Below are 18071 nucleotides of genomic sequence, written 5' to 3' on the forward strand. Positions count from 1 at the left end.
GTCGGCGTTGGTCAATGGTGAGTAGCAGCTCGGGCCGAGGGCCCATGGTGGTGGTGCTCCGCACGAAGGAGCAGAGGAGGTCAACGGATGGCGACGGCATGCACGCACGCGGTGGACAAGACGAGCAGGTGGCGTCCATGGCTCCATACCCCGGAGAAGCAGCGGGGACCGACGCAGGCGATGAGAAGGTGCCCGTAGGGAGGCGATGAGTAGGTCTCCGGCACAGGCGTCTGGCGAGATGGCTCGGCGGCGACCTGCTGCTGGCAGCATGCTCCGGTGAGGCCGACATCCGGCCGCGTGGCCCGCGGGCGAGGAAGCAGCCCCAGGCACGGGGAAGGGAAGCAAGGAACCGGGTCACACGCGGGGTGGTCTTCCTGGTGGAACTCGATGGCAGCGGAGGCATGGAAGGAGCGGGCGGCAGCTGGGAGTAGAGGAAGGAGGTCCGGCGGGTCCCGAGGTCGCGGTGCGGCGCGGGGAAGGGGTGGCGCTGGGAGGACGTCAGCGGAAGGAAGAGCATCTCCGGCGCGAGGAACTGGGGGATCCTCCTCTGGTGTGAGAGGAAGAGAGAGAGAGGAGGAAGAGATGCGCTCGAGCGATGCAGGTGTGGCGGCAGGCACAGGAACGAGAGGGAGAGGTTGGGGCCTAGGGTTAGGGGTGCGCGGGTTGGGCCTTAGAAGTCGGCCCAGTAGAGAAAAAGGAGTGCCTAGAGGCCTAGCTGGAGGACCTAGGAGGCTGCGGGAGGCCTTAGAGGAGGCCGACCTGGTTTGGGTCAGAGAGGCCCAGTTGGGCTGGCTTTCTCTTCTTCCCTTCTGTTATTATTTTTTTAGCAGAAAAGAATTCAAGAGAAGAAAAAGAAAGAGGAGGGTAGGGGAAGAAGGTGGAAACACGGATAAATTCTCCGGACTCACAAAAATGTGCTTGCTCCGAGGAAATAGGAATGACCAAGATTGCAAGGTTAAATTCAAACTCATTTGATTTAAATTCAAATGATTTGAAAAGAAAGAGAGGGTTAGCAAGGTCCAAAAATGTTCGGATTTTTGGTGGAGCTCCGGAATATGATGAAAGAATATATGGCAATGCTTGAGGAGCAAACTCGAAGCAGAAAATACTTGAGAGTTTAAACTGCAAGAGTGTTTGCGGTTAATTCCAAACTAATGGAATATTATTTTATAGCTCCCTAATAATATTGGGAGGATATATGTTATAAAGAGAAAATCACCATGTGCATTTCCCTCAGTTTAAATGGCTCGAATATCCATACAATTTTTTTATAAGGAGTTTTGAAACGGTTGCAAATTAATGGCATGATGACATGATGCAATGCAAAATATGCAATGATGCATGCAACGGACAAAACAAAACACCCGACGGAACTCGGAATACATGGAAGGCATGTGAAGCGCCGGTCTCGGGGCGTCACAACACTCCACCACTACAAGAGGATCTCGTCCCGAGATCTAGGATGGTACCGGAGAGAAACAAAAAAGGAAGAGAAGAGGTAAAACTAAGTTGCTTATTTGACAAATAAGTGAAACCAAAGAACCTTGAGAGGTTGAACAACTGGAAAGAAAGAATACAACGGATATGAACAAAGTTGAAAGCACTCCGTTAGAAAAGAGGAACAAGGAACATTACTAGAACCTTGTAGGTTGAAGACATAAGAAAAAGGGTTGCAATGGACAAGAAGTACATGCAAGCACTCTGGTAGAAACGAGATGTACCAGGAACGATAAGTATCAACCACGACAACTCCCCAGTTGGACATGGAAGGTAAAGAATATGAGCTTGGCAAAATGAAAGCACTTGGACGAGAGTCCGGTTAGAAGAGGAATGATAGACAGGACACTCCGGTTAAAACAACATAGAGAAGGAAAAAGAATGATATAATTTGGACAACACTCCGAATGTAAATGGAAGGAATTGAAGATGAGCTTGACAAGATGAGAAGATTCTTGATGAAATCAACAACACACTACCTCCGGAACTATTGAAAGAATGGCACAAGGGGTAAGAAAGATTTCAGATAGCACTTCGGTTGAGAAGGGAGGCAAAACTTGATAAGATGAGAGAACTTGAATGGAGAACACGACACTCCTAGAGGCAATAATAAAGTTATTATTTATTTCCTTATATCATGATAAATGTTTATTATTCATGCTAGAATTGTATTAACCGGAAACATAATACATGTGTGAATACATAGACAAACAGAGTGTCACTAGTATGCCTCTACTTGACTAGCTCGTTAATCAAAGATGGTTATGTTTCCTAACCATGAAGAAAAGAGTTGTTATTTGATTAATGGGATCACATCATTAGAAGAATGATGTGATTGACATGACCCATTCCGTTAGCTTAGCACCCGATCGTTTAGTATGTTGCTATTGCTTTCTTCATGACTTATACATGTTCCTATGACTATGAGATTATGCAACTCCCGTTTGCTGGAGGAACACTTTGTGTGCTACCAAACGTCACAACGTAACTGGGTGATTATAAAGGAGCTCTACAGGTGTCTCCAAAGGTACATGTTGGGTTGGCGTATTTCGAGATTAGGATTTGTCACTCCGATTGTCGGAGAGGTATCTCTGGGCCCTCTCGGTAATGCACATCACATAAGCCTTGCAAGCATTGCAACTAATGAGTTAGTTGTGAGATGATGTATTACGGAACGAGTAAAGAGACTTGCCGGTAACGAGATTGAACTAGGTATTAAGATACCGACGATCGAATCTCGGGCAAGTAACATACCGATGACAAAGGGAACAACGTATGTTGTTATGCGGTCTGACCGATAAAGATCTTCGTAGAATATGTGGGAGCCAATATGAGCATCCAGGTTCTGCTATTGGTTATTGACTGGAGATGTGTCTCGGTCATATCTACATTGTTCTCGAACCCGTAGGGTCCGCACGCTTAAGGTTTCGATGACAGTTATATTATGAGTTTATGAGTTTTGATGTACCGAAGGAGTTCAGAGTCCCGGATGAGATTGGGGACATGACGAGGAGTCTCGAAATGGTCGAGACGTAAAGATCGATATATTGGACGACTATATTCGGACATCGGAAAGGTTCCGAGTGAATCGGGTATTTTTCGGAGTACCGGAGAGTTACGGGAATACGTATTGGGCCTTATTGGGCCATACGGGAAAGAAGAAAAAGGGCCTCAAGGGTGGCCGCACCCCTCCCCTTGGTCTGGTCCGAATTGGACTAGGGAAGGGGGGCGCCCCCTTCCTTCCTTCTCCTTTTCCCTTCCTCTTTTCCTATTCCATATGGGAGGTGGAATCCTACTAGGACTAGGGAGTCCTAGTAGGACTCCACACTTGGCGCGCCCCCTCCTAGGGCCGGCCTCCTCCTCCCTTGCTCCTTTATATACGGGGGCAGGGGGCACCTCTAGACACAAGTTGATCCACGTGATCATATTCTTAGCCGTGTGCGGTGCCCCCTTCCACCATAATCCTCGATAATATTGTAGCGGTGCTTAGGCGAAGCCCTGCGACGGTAGTACATCAAGATCGTCACCAGGCCATCGTGCTGACGGAACTCTTCCCCGACACTTTGCTGGATCGGAGTCCGGGGATCGTCATCGAGCTGAACGTGTGCTAGAACTCGGAGGTGCCGTAGTTTCGGTGCTTGATCGGTCGGGCCGTGAAGACGTACGACTACATCAACCGTGTTGTGCTAATGCTTCCTCTGTCGGTATACGAGGGTACGTAGACAACACTCTCCCCTCTCGTTGCTATGCATCACCATGATCTTGCGTGTGCGTAGGAAATTTTGAAATTACTACGTTCCCCAACAGTGGCATCCGAGCCTAGGTTTTATGTGTTGATGTTATTTGCACGAGTAGAACACAAGTGAGTTGTGGGCGATATAAGTCATACTGCTTACCAGCATGTCATACTTTGGTTCGGCGGTATTGTTGGACGAAGCGGCCCGGACCGACATTACGCGTACGCTTACGCGAGACCGGTTCTCCCGACGTGCTTTGCACAAAGGTGGCTAGCGGGTGACAGTTTCTCCAACTTTAGTTGAACCGAGTGTGGCTACGCCCGGTCCTTGCGAAGGTTAAAACAGCACCAACTTGACAAACTATCGTTGTGGTTTTGATGCGTAGGTAAGATTGGTTCTTGCTTAAGCCCGTAGCAGCCACGTAAAACTTGCAACAACAAAGTAGAGGACGTCTAACTTGTTTTTGCAGGGCATGTTGTGATGTGATATGGTCAAGACATGATGCTAAATTTTATTGTATGAGATGATCATGTTTTGTAACCAAGTTATCGGCAACTGGCAGGAGCCATATGGTTGTCGCTTTATTGTATGCAATGCAATTGCGCTGTAATGCTTTACTTTATCACTAAGCAGCAGCGAAAGTCGTGGAAGCATAAGATTGGCGAGACAACAACGATGCTACGATGGTGATCAAGGTGTCGCGCCGGTGATGATGGTGATCACGATGGTGCTTCGAAGATGGAGATCACAAGCACAAGATGATGATGGCCATATCATATCACTTATATTGATTGCATGTGATGTTTATCTTTTATGCATCTTATCTTGCTTTGATTGACGGTAGCATTTTAAGATGATCTCTCACTAATTATCAAGAAGTGTTCTCCCTGAGTATGCACCGTTGCGAAAGTTCTTCGTGCTGAGACACCACGTGATGATCGGGTGTGATAGGCTCTACGTTTAAATACAACGGGTGCAAAATAGTTGCACACGCAGAATACTCAGGTTATACTTGACAAGCCAAGCATATACAGATATGGCCTCGAAACACGGAGACCGAAAGGTCGAGCGTGAATCATATAGTAGATATGATCAACATAGTGATGTTCACCAATGAAACTACTCCATCTCACGTGATGATCGGACATGGTTTAGTTGATTTGGATCACGTGATCACTTAGAGGATTAGAGGGTTGTCTATCTAAGTGGGAGTTCTTAAGTAATATGATTAAATTGAACTTAAATTTATCATGAACTTAGTCCTGGTAGTATTTTGCAAATTATGTTGTAGATCAATAGCTCGCATTGTTGCTTCCCTGTGTTTATTTTGATATGTTCCTAGAGAAAATTGTGTTGAAAGATGTTAGTAGCAATGATGCGGATTGGATCCGTGATCTGAGGTTTATCCTCATTGCTGCACAGAAGAATTATGTCCTTGATGCACCGCTAGGTGACGGACCTATTGCAGGAGCAGACGCAGACGTTATGAACGTTTGGCTAGCTCAATATGATGACTACTTGATAGTTTAGTGCACCATGCTTAATGGCTTAGAATCGGGACTTCAAAGACGTTTTGAACATCATGGAGCATATGAGATGTTCCAGGAGTTGAAGTTAATATTTCAAGCAAATAACCGAGTTGAGAGATATGAAGTCTCCAACAAGTTCTATAGCTAAAAGATGGAGGAGAATCGCTCAACTAGTGAGCATGTGCTCAAATTGTCTGAGTACTACAATCGCTTGAATCAAGTGGGAGTTAATCTTCCAGATAAGATAGTGATTGACAGAATTCGCTAGTCACCATCACCAAGTTAGTAGAACTTCGTGATGAACTATGATATGCAAGGGATAACGGAAACGATTCCCAAGCTCTTCGTAATGCGGAAATTGACGAAGGTAGAAATCGAGAAAAACATCAAGTGTTGATGGTAGACAAGACCACTAGTTTCAAGAAAAGGGCAGAGGGAAGAAGGGGAACTTCAAGAAGAACAGCAAGCAAGTTGCTGCTCAAGTGAAGAAGCCCAAGTCTGGTCCTAAGCCTGAGACTAAGTGCTTCTACTGCAAAGGGACTGGTCACTGGAAGCGGAACTACCCCAAGTGATTGGCGGATAAGAAGGATGGCAAAGTGAACATAAGTATATTTGATATACATGCTATTGATGTGTACTTTACTAGTGTTTATAGCAACCCCTCAGTATTTGATACTAGTTCAGTTGCTAAGATTAGTAACTCGAAACGGGAGTTGCAGAATAAACAGAGACTAGTTAAGGGTGAAGTGACGATGTGTGTTGGAAGTGGTTCCAAGATTGATATGATCATCATCGCACACTCCCTATAATTTCGGGATTAGTGTTGAACCTAAATAAGTGTTATTTGGTGTTTGCGTTGAGCATGAATATGATTTGATCATGTTTATTGTAATATGGTTATTCATTTAAGTAAGAGAATAAATTGTTGTTCTGTTTACAGGAATAAAACCTTATATGGTTACACTCCCAATGAAAATTGTTCATTGGATCTCGATCATAGTGATACACATAATCATAATATTGAAACCAAAAGATGCAAAGTTAATAATGACAGTGCAACTTATTTGTGGCACTGCCGTTTAGGTCATATTGGTGTAAAGCGCATGAAGAAACTCCATGCTGATGGGCTTTTGGAATCACTTGATTATGAATCAGTTGATGCTTGCGAACCATGCCTCATGGGCAAGATGACTAAGACTCCGTTCTTCGGAACAATGGAGCGAGCAACAGATTTGTTGGAAATCATACATACTGATGTATGTGGTCCGATGAATATTGAGGCTCGCGACAGGTATCATTATTTTCTGTTCTTCACAGATAATTTGAGCAGATGTGAGTATATCTACTTGATGAAACATAAGTCTGAAACATTTGAAAAGTTCAAAGAATTTCAGAGTGAAGTGGAAAATCATCGTAACAAGAAAATAAAGTTTCTACGATCTGATCGTGGAGAAGAGTATTTGAATTACGAGTTTGGTCTTCAGTTAAAACAATATGAAATAGTTTCACTACTCACGCCACCTGGAACACCACAGTGTAATGGTGTGTTCGAACGTCGTAATCGTACTTTATTTGATATGGTGCGATCTATGATGTCTCTTACAGATTTACCGCTATTGTTTTGGGGTTATGCATTAGAGACAGCTACATTCACGTTAAATAGGGCACCATCTAAATCCGTTTGAGATGACACCGTATGAACTATGGTTTAGCAAGAAACCTAAGCTGTCGTTTCTTAAAGTTTGAGGTTGCAATGCTTATGTGAAAAAGTTTCAACTTGATAAGCTCAAACCTAAATCGGAGAAGTGCGTCTTCATAGGATATCCAAAGGAAACTATTGGATACACCTTCTATCACAGATCCGAAGGCAAGACTTTTTGTTGCTAAATTCGGAAACTTTCTAGAGAAGGAGTTTCTCTCGAAAGAAGTGAGTAGGAGGAAAGTAGAAAAACTTGATAAGGTAATTGTACCTTCTCCCTTATTGGAAAGTAGTTCATCACAGAAATCTATTCTTGTGACTACTACACCAATTAGTGAGGAAGCTAATGATGATGATCATGTAACTTCAGATCAAGTTACTACCGAATCTCGTAGGTAAACCAGAGTGAGATCCGCACCAGAGTGGTACGGTAATCCTGTTCTGGAAGTCATGTTACTAGACCATGACGAACTTGCGAACTATGAGGAAGCGATGATGAGCCCAGATTCCGCGAAATGGTTTGAGGCCATGAAATCTGAGATATGATCCATTTATGAGAACAAAGTATGGACTTTGATGGATTTGCCCGATGATCGGCAAGCCATAGAAAATAAATGGATCTTCAAGAGGAAGACGGACGCTGATAGTAGTGTTACTATCTACAAAGCTAGACTTGTCGAAAAAGGTTTTGACAAAGTTCAAGGTGTTGACTACGATGAAATTTTCTCACTCGTAGCGATGCTTAAGTCTGTCCAAATCATGTTAGCAATTGCCGCATTTTTATGAAATCTGGCAAATGGATAAACAAAACTACATTCCTTAATGGATTTAAAGAAGAGTTGTATATGATGCAACCAGAAGGTTTTTGTCAATCCATCTATCGACTGGTGCAAGCATCTCGGAGTTGGAATATATGCTTTGATAAGTTGATCAAAGCATATAGTTTTATACAGACTTGCGGTGAAGCCTGTATTTACAAGAAAGTGAGTGGGAGCACTACAACATTTCTGATAAGTATATGTGTATGACATATTCTTGATCGGAAATAATGTAGAATTATTCTGCAAAGCATAAAGGAGTGTTTAAAAGGATTTTTTTTCAAAGAAAACCTCGGTGAAGCTGCTTACATATTAAGCATCAAAATCTATAGAGATAAATCAAGACGCTTGATAAGTTTTTTCAATGAGTACATACCTTGACAATATTTTGAAGTAGTTCAAAAATGGAACAGTCAAAGAAAGAGTTCTTGGCTGTGTTACAAGGTATGAAATTGAGTAAGACTCAAAGCCGGACCACGGCAGAAGATAGAAAGAGAATGAAAGTCATTCCCTATGCCTCAGACATAGGTTCTATAAAGTATGCCATGCTGTGTACCAGATCTATTGTATACCCTACACTGTGTTAAGCAAGGGAGTACAGTAGTGATCTAAGAGTAGATTACTGGACAATGGTCAAAATTATCCTTAGTGGAATAAGGAAATATTTCTCAATTATGGAGGTGACAAAAAGGTTCGTCGTAAAAAGTTACGTCGATGCAAGTTTTGACACAGATCTGGATGACTCTAAGTCTCGATCTAGATACATATTGAAAGTGGGAGCAATTAGCTAGAGTAGCTCCATGCAGAGCATTGTAGACATAGAATTCGCAAAATACTTACGGATCTGTATGTGACAGACCTGTTGACTAATATTATCTCACAAGCAAAACATGATCACACCTTAGTACTCTTTGGGTGTTAATCACATAAACGATGTGAACTAGATTATTGACTCTAGTAAACCCTTTGGGTATAGGTCACATGACGATGTGAACTATGGGTGTTAATCACATGGTGATGTGAACTATTAGTGTTGAATCACATGGCGATGTGAACTAGATTATTGACTCTAGTGCAAGTGGGAGACTGAAGGAAATATGCCCTAGAGGCAATAATAAAGTTATTATTTATTTCCTTATATCATGATAAATGTTTATTATTCATGCTAGAATTGTATTAACCGGAAACATAATACATGTGTGAATACATAGACAAACAGAGTGTCACTAGTATGCCTCTACTTGACTAGCTCGTTAATCGAAGATGGTTATGTTTCCTAACCATGAACAAAAGAGTTGTTATTTGATTAACGGGATCACATCATTAGAAGAATGATGTGATTGACATGACCCATTCCATTAGCTTAGCACCCGATCGTTTAGTATGTTGCTATTGCTTTCTTCATGACTTATACATGTTCCTATGACTATGAGATTATGCAACTCCCGTTTGCCGGAGGAACACTTTGTGTCCTACCAAACGTCACAACATAACTGGGTGATTATAAAGGAGCTCTACAGGTGTCTCCAAAGGTACATGTTGGGTTGGCGTATTTCGAGATTAGGATTTGTCACTCCGATTGTCGGAGAGGTATCTCTGGGCCCTCTCGGTAATGCACATCACATAAGCCTTGCAAGAATTGCAACTAATGAGTTAGTTGTGAGATGATGTATTACGGAACGAGTAAAGAGACTTGCCGGTAACGAGATTGAACTAGGTATTAAGATACCGACGATCGAATCTCGGGCAAGTAACATACCGATGACAAAGGGAACAACGTATGTTGTTATGCGGTCTGACCGATAAAGATCTTCGTAGAATATGTGGGAGCCAATATGAGCATCCAGGTTCCGCTATTGGTTATTGACTGGAGATGTGTCTTGGTCATGTCTACATTGTTCTCGAACCCGTAGGGTCCGCACGCTTAAGGTTTCGATGACAGTTATATTATGAGTTTATGAGTTTTGATGTACCGAAGGAGTTCGGAGCCCCGGATGAGATCGGGGACATGACGAGGAGTCTCGAAATGGCCGAGACGTAAAGATCGATATATTGGACGACTATATTCAGACATCGGAAAGGTTCCGAGTGATTCGGGTATTTTTCGAAGTACCGGAGAGTTACGGGAATACGTATTGGGCCTTATTGGGCCATACGGGAAAGAAGAAAAAGGGCCTCAAGGGTGGCCGCACCCCTCCCCTTGGTCTGGTCCGAATTGGACTAGGGAAGGGGGGTGCCCCCTTCCTTCCTTCTCCTTTTCCCTTCCTCTTTTCCTATTCCATGTGGGAGGTGGAATCCTACTAGGACTAGGGAGTCCTAGTAGGACTCCACACTTGGCGTGCCCCCTCCTAGGGCCGGCCTCCTCCTCCCTTGCTCCTTTATATACGGGGGCAGGGGGGCACCTCTAGACACAAGTTGATCCATGTGATGATATTCTTAGCCGTGTGCGGTGCCCCCTTCCACCATAATCCTCGATAATATTGTAGCGGTGCTTAGGCGAAGCCCTGCGACGGTAGTACATCAAAATCGTCACCACGCTGTCGTGCTGACGGAACTCTTCCCCGACACTTTGCTGGATCGGAGTCCGGGGATCGTCATCGAGCTGAACGTGTGCTAGAACTCGGAGGTGCCATAGTTTCGGTGCTTGATCGGTCGGGCCGTAAAGACGTACGACTACATCAACCGTGTTGTGCTAACGCTTCCGCTGTCGGTCTACGAGGGTACGTAGACAACACTCTCCCCTCTCGTTGCTATGCATTACCATGATCTTGCGTGTGCGTAGAAAATTTTGAAATTACTATGTTCCCCAACAACTACTCATTCTCATTGGAAACGATTGCGGGATATAGCACAAATTTGAGAAGGTCTTCGACGAACCACTGGTAGGATTGACACAATGAATAAATTGATATGATAGCCAAGGAAGAAAACTTTTGAACAAACCACCGAAAGAATTGGAAATGAAAGTAGCAAAGGCACAATTCACCGGGAAGAATTGGAGAATGAACGAAGAAACTTTAGGGGATTTTGATACAAGTGAACGAAGAGATCCCGACCTGATTAGATAATACTTGAACGATGCACCGGTATGATTTGGAGAACGAGAGCTGAAAGCTGGAATGAATAATTCTGAGATGATGACCTTTGGAGAATCGAACTGAAAAGACTCCTGAATTGCTCCGGATGGGTGAAAAGAATTCTCAAAATCGAAAGAAATTATGAGAGGATGGCAACAAGCTAGAACCATGAATCTTGAAGAGAATGGAGCAAGATTGAGAGAAAAATCTTCTTCAGTCTTCAAATCCGAGAATGACGACGAGACACACCACCATGAATTGTTTAGACACTCCAGGAGAATCAAAAGTGAAGAGGTTGAGCCAATGATGAAAAGAATTTGACCGATCTTGGAGAAATACATATGACTGATGATAATTCATTCTTACGTCAAACTTTGAAAAAGAATTTGGGAATAACTTCGCTAAAATTAGAAGAGTCGGGTAAGATCCTGAGAAAAAGACCTGTGGGTTAGGGCCCACTCAAAAGATACACCGTTGAACGATTGCTTGAAAAGAGAGATTGCACCGGTTAAATTAAATGGCATGAATGAGATAACATCCTCGAAAGAGCTTGAACGAAAGCAGAGTGGAAACATGAATCTTTGAGATATCTACAGCACTCCGGAACAATTCAAAGCAAGAGGGGAATGATTATGAGGTGCACCGGCACGGGAAAGCATTTGGAATGAGGAAAAGGATATGATCAACAAAGCTTGAATTGAATCCATCGGAGAAGGAAAAGAACGAAGAATGATGAACTTGAGTCTCCGTTAGAATATTCCTGAGAATCATCGGATAAGAACATTGAAAGAAAAGAATGGAGAGACTTCCCATCAATAAAATGGATACTTGATTAAGAAAACCAAGTCCTTGAAGAAAAGGGTGGGAGGGTGGGAAAACAAAGGCAGCTTGGGAAGAATGAAATGAACACCGTTGAGAAGAACTGAGATTGGATCTTGCAAATGTTGAAATGATCGGATCCACTTGAAGAGAAACACGCTGGTAGAGAAGAAATTGAGATGACAATCTCGATGATCAAGAAGGATTTGTATTCACATCGGAGTATGAGAACACTGTTTAGGAAAGGTATGGAATCAACACTTGACTTCGAAGCAACTCGAATACCACAACTGAAAACAAAAACAAAGGATTGGCTTGCTAAATAAGCCGGAACAAACATATGATAGAGATTTCGTCCGAAGTTTTCGTGGTGGGGCCCACACAGGCTCGATCGTATAGCACCATCATGTACAAGGCAGTGCACATGACATACGAAGCATCCCCGAGTCAGCACAGCCAAGGACTCTTTAAGACACGACGAGACCACTGTAAAACCAACCGTGGATAGCCGGACCACTAGACTTCGAACCCCAATCTCATATCATGCATCTGTCGGAAAGATATCCTAAGAGCTACTTGAATTCCCACTTATAAACTCCCGAAACTTTCTGGTTATGCAATCAGGTGTTGGGGATACAGGGGAAGCATAATATCTCACCCAAAACTAGCAAATCCTACATCCAGCTGTATCCATCCTTCAACACATAACCAAGAAACCTTCGGAAATCATTTACCTCAACCTTCGAAAAGCATCCGTTATACGAGTTATGGCAATACTCCCGCCCCGGTACTTGGTGGCATCGAGGTTATCTCACGAACAACTGCATAAAAGAGATTTTTGATGTCGGCGAACTCAGGTATTCCAGAACTGCAACGATAAAATTGTGATGACAACACCTCGGAGGTCAACTCCCCGGGACACTTCCACAACCCCTAAATGTCAGGAGGCACCAAGAATAATGTTCTCGTCACAAAACCATCAGAACGATTCCAAGATACCCACGTGATCCAAAAAAATTCATGAAATTTGAGAACAGAAGAGTCAAAACTCTACGTCAGGAGGCCTCACCAGAGCGACGAAGGGACTGAGGAGTAAAAATAATCCTACTCTCCAATATATATAATCTTATAAGACTCAAAACATTTTTCTAGACTCAACAACGCCAGCGATTCGATCAAGCAGGGGGCTCCTAAGTCGGGGAAGACTCTGATTACCAACTTGTAACACCCACGATGCGGCTAGATCTCCCACGTGTCGGAGCATGACTTAGAGGCATAACCGCATAGTAGGCATGTCGCAAGAGGGGTAATCTTTACACATCCCATGTACTGAATAAGAAAGGGATAAAGAGTTGGCTTACAATCGCCACTTCACACAATACATAAATATAGCATTACATCATCCAGATACAATCAAGGTCCGACTACGGAACCAAATAAAGAAAGACAACCCCTAATGCAAAAGATCCCCGATCGCCCCGTCTGGGCTCCACTACTGATCAACTGGAAATGAAACAACACAATGAACACGAACTTCATCGAGCTCCCACTTGAGCTGGGTTGCGTCACCTGCACTGGCATCATCGGCAACTGCAACTGCTTGGAAGTATTTGTGAGTCACGAGGACTTAGCAATCTCACACCCACGAGATCAAGACTATTTAAGCTTATGGGTAGGAAAAGGTAGTGAGGTGGAGCTGCAGCAAGCACTAGCATATATGGTGGCTAACTTACGGAAATGAGAGCGAGAAGAGAAGCAAAGCACGGTCGTGAAGCTAGAAGTGATCCTGAAGCTACTTACGTTCAAGCATAACACAGGAACCGTGTTCACTTCCCGTACTCCGCCGAGAAGAGACCATCACGCCTACACACGCGATTGATGCATTTTAATTAAGTTAAGTGTCAAGTTCTCTACAACCGGATATTAACAAATTCCCATCTGCCCATAACCGCGGGCACGGCTTTCGAAAGTTCAAAACCCTGCAGGGGTGTCCCAACTTAGCCCATCACAAGCTCTCACAGTCAGCGAAGGATATTCCTTCTCCCAAGAAGACCCGATCAGACTCGGAATCCCGGTTACAAGACATTCCGACAATGGTAAAACAAGACCAGCAAAGCCACCCGAATGCGCCAAAAAATCCTGATAGGAGCTACACATATCTCGTTCTCAGGGCACACCGGATGAGCAAGACGTCGGGTTGGCATAGACCCTGGTTGCCCAGGGGGCGCCGGACATCACTCAGGTTGGACCAACACTTAGAGAAGCACTGGCCCGGGGGGTTAAAATAAAGATGACCCTCGGGCTCCAGAAACCCAAGGGAAAAAGGCTAGGTGAGGCAAATGGTAAAACCAAGGTTCGGCCTTGCTGGAGGAGTTTTATTCAAAGAGAACTGTCAAGGGGTCCCCATAACACCCTACCGTGTAAGGAACGCAAAATCAAGGAACATAACACCGGTATGACGGACACTAGGGCGGAAAGAGTGGAACAAAACACCAGGCATAAGGCCGAGCCTTCCACCCTTTACCAAGTATATAGGTGCATTAAAGTAAATAAGATATAATAATGATATCCAAACAAATCCATGTTCCAAACATGGAACAAACTTCAACTTCACCTGCAACTAGCAATGCTATAAGAGGGGTTGAGCAAAGCGATAATATAGCCAAACAACGGTTTGCTAGGAAAGGTGGGTTAGAGGCTTGACATGGCAATATCAGAGGCATGATATATCAAGTGGTAGGTATCACGGCATAGCAAAAGAGTGAACAACTAGCAAGCAAAGATAGAAGTGATTTCGAGGGTATGGTCATCTTGCCTGAGACCCCGCAAGGAAGAAGAACGAGTCCACGAAGAAGACAAACGGACGTAGTCGAACGGATCCTCACAACTTCGGACCAAAACCAAAACTAACGAGAGAAGCAACCCGGAAAGAAAACAAGCAACATAGTAAACAACCATCACATAATTATGGCATGATGCACAACCAAGTATGATGCATGTCCGGTTTAATGAGGCATGGCAATATGCACAAACAATCCTACAAATTAAGTGGATCTCAATATGCAACAAGTTGCATATTGACGGAACACCACAACAATTATTTAGTTCACTCCCGGTTAGGTACTCAACAATATTAAATGTTGTTAAGTATGGCAAGAGGTGAAGCATAAGTAAACTACACATTTAAGCAAGTTTAAATGAGGCCAGAAACAACAACAACAATACCGGTAAATCCCCATATGCATTAGCAATTTAAAGCAACAACAATTTAAACATTCTTGATGTTGTTATCATGATGCGGATGACATGTGCAAGTTTATGCAATTTTTATTAAAAGTTGACAAGAGTATTATGAAGCATTTGTCACCGTGGTGGAAAGGAAAAGGGGTGCCACGGCAATGATAACGAAAACGGTGCCACGACAACATTCCGGTTCTGGTAACTCGATTGAGACACCGATGCAAAGGAGAAGTGTGCGGATGCGTGCAAAAGATGGTGGGGCGCTCCCGGATACCGGGTGTCCCACGAGAGGATGGCATGGCAACGGGGAACATGCAAGAAACACGTCGGGCACGGTGCAAACGCAAGCATTTCATACATCACATGCATTCGTTCACGGGCGGTCATCTCGGGGTTATACCTTTGAAGCGTGCATTATCGGAGGGGTTCGAGTTCGATGCGGTGTAGGGGAAGTAGACGTTCTCGGGACGTTCGTAGTGGAAGTAGTCGTTCTCGCATGCTCTAAGGTCGACGGTAGAGGTTCTCGCGATCTCGACGACGGTAGTGGTACATGTTTATCATAGCACAAGTTTTCGTAGATGTTCGGGGTCACGGCGAGGAACTTGATGCATCGTTGAACTTGGCGTCCGAGGAATTCCACGTAGTCGTACACGAGTCATAGTCGAACTTGACGGTTCCGTTACACAGTTCTTTGAAGATGGTAGTTGTTCTCGGTTCGTAGATGAGCTTGATAGATCCGAGGGCTCCGGACATCGGGGTACATGGCGCAACGCCGTGTAGTCGTACACATTCCGTAGATGTTCATGTCATCGGTGTCGTGGTACTTGGGGTCTTCGGACTTTCCGGTCCCGTTCTTGCGACGACAGTCATTCACGTTCATTTGGAGAGGTACTTGGTCTTGCGAAGAGGTACTTGGCGGTAGTGGTACTTGGCGTAAATCCACGGAGACAGTCTTGACATGCAACGAGCAACAACACGGTGTACAGATGCAGCAGTGGTCTTGCCGGTGTCGTGGCCAGAGCGGGGTGGACCTGGCAAGGTCTTGTCCTGGGTCGGCGTTGGTCGGTGGTGAGTAGCAGCTCGAGCCAAGCGCCCGTGGTGGTGCTGCTCCACACAAAGGAGCAGAGGAGGTCAACGGATGGTGACGGCATGCACGCACGCGGAGGACAAGACTGTTAGAACTAATCTTGTCATATGTGGGTGCATGTCTATTTTGTTCTGCATGTACTCTAGTCTAGTGTGTTGTTTGTCTGGCGAAGCTTCAGCGATGCGTGCGGGGGAGGCGAGATGCCGTGCCGTGCGAGACAGCTAGCATGACGTGATGCTAATGGCGGCGTGAGGCTGCAGTGATGCACAAGGAGGCACGGCTGTATGATGCAGCAACCGGCTCGACAAAATAGCTAGAGGAAAATCTGGGAGTTTGTTAGCGCATGCATGGGTCTATTAGCAGCATGGCCGCGTCTTGTTGCTCCTAGAGAGATTCCAGGAGAAGGATAAGGCAGAGGTTAGTGGCATGTACTAGTACGTGGAGAGGTGGTGCTAGTGGCCGAATGTGGCGGCTCCGCTGCGTGGGTGTGTAGCATAAGTGCCAGGTCCTTGTATATATTGCTTTGGTTAATGAGGATGAAGAAGAGGCCGTGAGGGCTGGGAAAATACACAATGTAGTCGCTTGTTCCACCAAGGAGGAGAGCCTCTCGGCAAAGCACCAGCTGGTCTTCTCCTTGGTTGTGTGTGCAGAGTTCCAACGTGTGTGTTCTTGAGAGAAGGACAAAGTGAGAAGAGAGAGTTGTATGAGGCAGCCCAAGGAAGAAGGAAAAGCGGCGCCGCGAGGAGGCGGCGCCAACAAAGAAGAGCAGGTCGCGTCCATGGCTCCATACCCCGAAGAAGCAGCGGGGACCGACGCAGGCGATGAGAAGGAGGTCGCAGGGAGGCGACGAGTAGGTCTCCGACACGGGCGTCTGGCGAGATGGCTCGGCGGCGACCTGCTGCTAGGAGCGTGCTCCGGCGAGGCCGGCATCAGGCCGCGTGGCCCGCGGGCGAGCAGCGAGGGCGAGGATGCAACCCCAAGCACGGGGAAGGGAAGCAAGGCGCCGGGTCGCACGCGGGGTGGTCTTCCTGGTGGAACTCAGCGGCGGCGGAGGCATGGAAGGAGCGGGCGGCGGCTGGGAGTAAAGGAAGGAGGTCCGGCGGGTCCCGAGGTCGCGGTGCGGCATGGGGAAGGGGTGGCGCTGGGAGTAAGAGCATCTCCGGCGCGAGGAACTGGGGGATCGGGCACGAGGATCCTCCTCTGGTGCGAGAGGAAGAGAGCGAGAGGAGGAAGAGATGCACTGAGGAAGAGATGCACTCGAGCGATGCAGGTGTGGCAGCGGGCACAGGAATGAGAGGGAGAGGTCGGGGCCTAGGGTTAGGGGCGCGCGGGCTAGGCCTCAGAAGCCGGCCCAGTAGAGAAAAAGGAGTGGCCAGAGGCCTAGCTGGAGGACCTAGGAGGCTGCGGGAGGCCTTAGAGGAGGCCGACCTGGGTTGGGTCGGAGAGGCCCAGTTGGGCTAGCTTTCTCTTCTTCCCTTCTCTTATTATTTTTTTAGCAAATAAGAATTCAAGAGAAGAAAAATAAAGAGGAGGGTTGGGGAAGAAGTTGGACACACGGATAAATTCTCCGGACTCACAAAAATGTGCTTGCTCCGAGGAAATAGGAATGGCCAAGATTGCAAGGTTAAATTTAAATTCATTTGATTTATATTCAAATGATTTGAAAAGAAAGAGAGGGTTAGCAAGGTCCAAAAATGTTCGGATTTTTGGTGGAGCTCCGGAATATGATGAAAGAATATATGGCAATGCTTGAGGAGCAAACTCGAAGCAGAAAAGACTTGAGAGTTTAAACTGCAAGAGTGTTTGCGGTTAATTCCAAACTAATGGAATATTATTTTATAGCTCCCTAATAATATTGGGAGGATATATGTTATAAAGAGAAAATCACCATGTGCATTTCCCTCAGTATAAATGGATCGAAAATCCATACAATTTTTTTATAAGGAGTTTTGAAACGGTTGCAATATTAATGGCATGATGACATGATGCAATGCAAAATATGCAATGATGCATGCACAGACAAAACAAAACACCCGACGGAACTCGGAATACATGGAAGGCATCTGAA

General features: G+C 45.2%; 1 protein-coding gene across 1 annotated transcript; it reads right to left on the minus strand.

Annotated features, from left to right (window-relative positions):
* Nucleotides 1-15792: 15792 nt before the first annotated feature.
* Nucleotides 15793-17731, minus strand: LOC147959320 (uncharacterized). The gene is made up of 2 exons (XM_087532600.1): nucleotides 16553-17731; nucleotides 15793-16020 (listed from the first exon to the last, which is right to left on the minus strand). The coding sequence occupies exons 1-2, from the start codon at nucleotides 16931-16933 to the stop codon at nucleotides 15793-15795; spliced, it is 609 nt and encodes a 202-aa protein (XP_087388726.1). The 5' UTR covers nucleotides 16934-17731.
* Nucleotides 17732-18071: the final 340 nt, after the last annotated feature.

The sequence above is a fragment of the Triticum urartu genome, chromosome 7A (genome assembly GCF_056163025.1).
Source record: "Triticum urartu cultivar PI428250 chromosome 7A, HENAU_Tu73, whole genome shotgun sequence".
Taxonomy (NCBI): domain Eukaryota; kingdom Viridiplantae; phylum Streptophyta; class Magnoliopsida; order Poales; family Poaceae; genus Triticum; species Triticum urartu.

Coding starts and splice junctions, on each gene's coding strand:
- LOC147959320 (XM_087532600.1), bottom strand. CDS start 16,933: ATGCCGGCCTCGCCGGAGCACGCTCCTAGCAGCAGGTCGCCGCCGAGC. Junction 16,021..16,552: donor GTATTTTCCCAGCCCTCACG/GCCTCTTCTTCA, acceptor TGTGTGGAGCAG/CACCACCACGGGCGCTTGGC.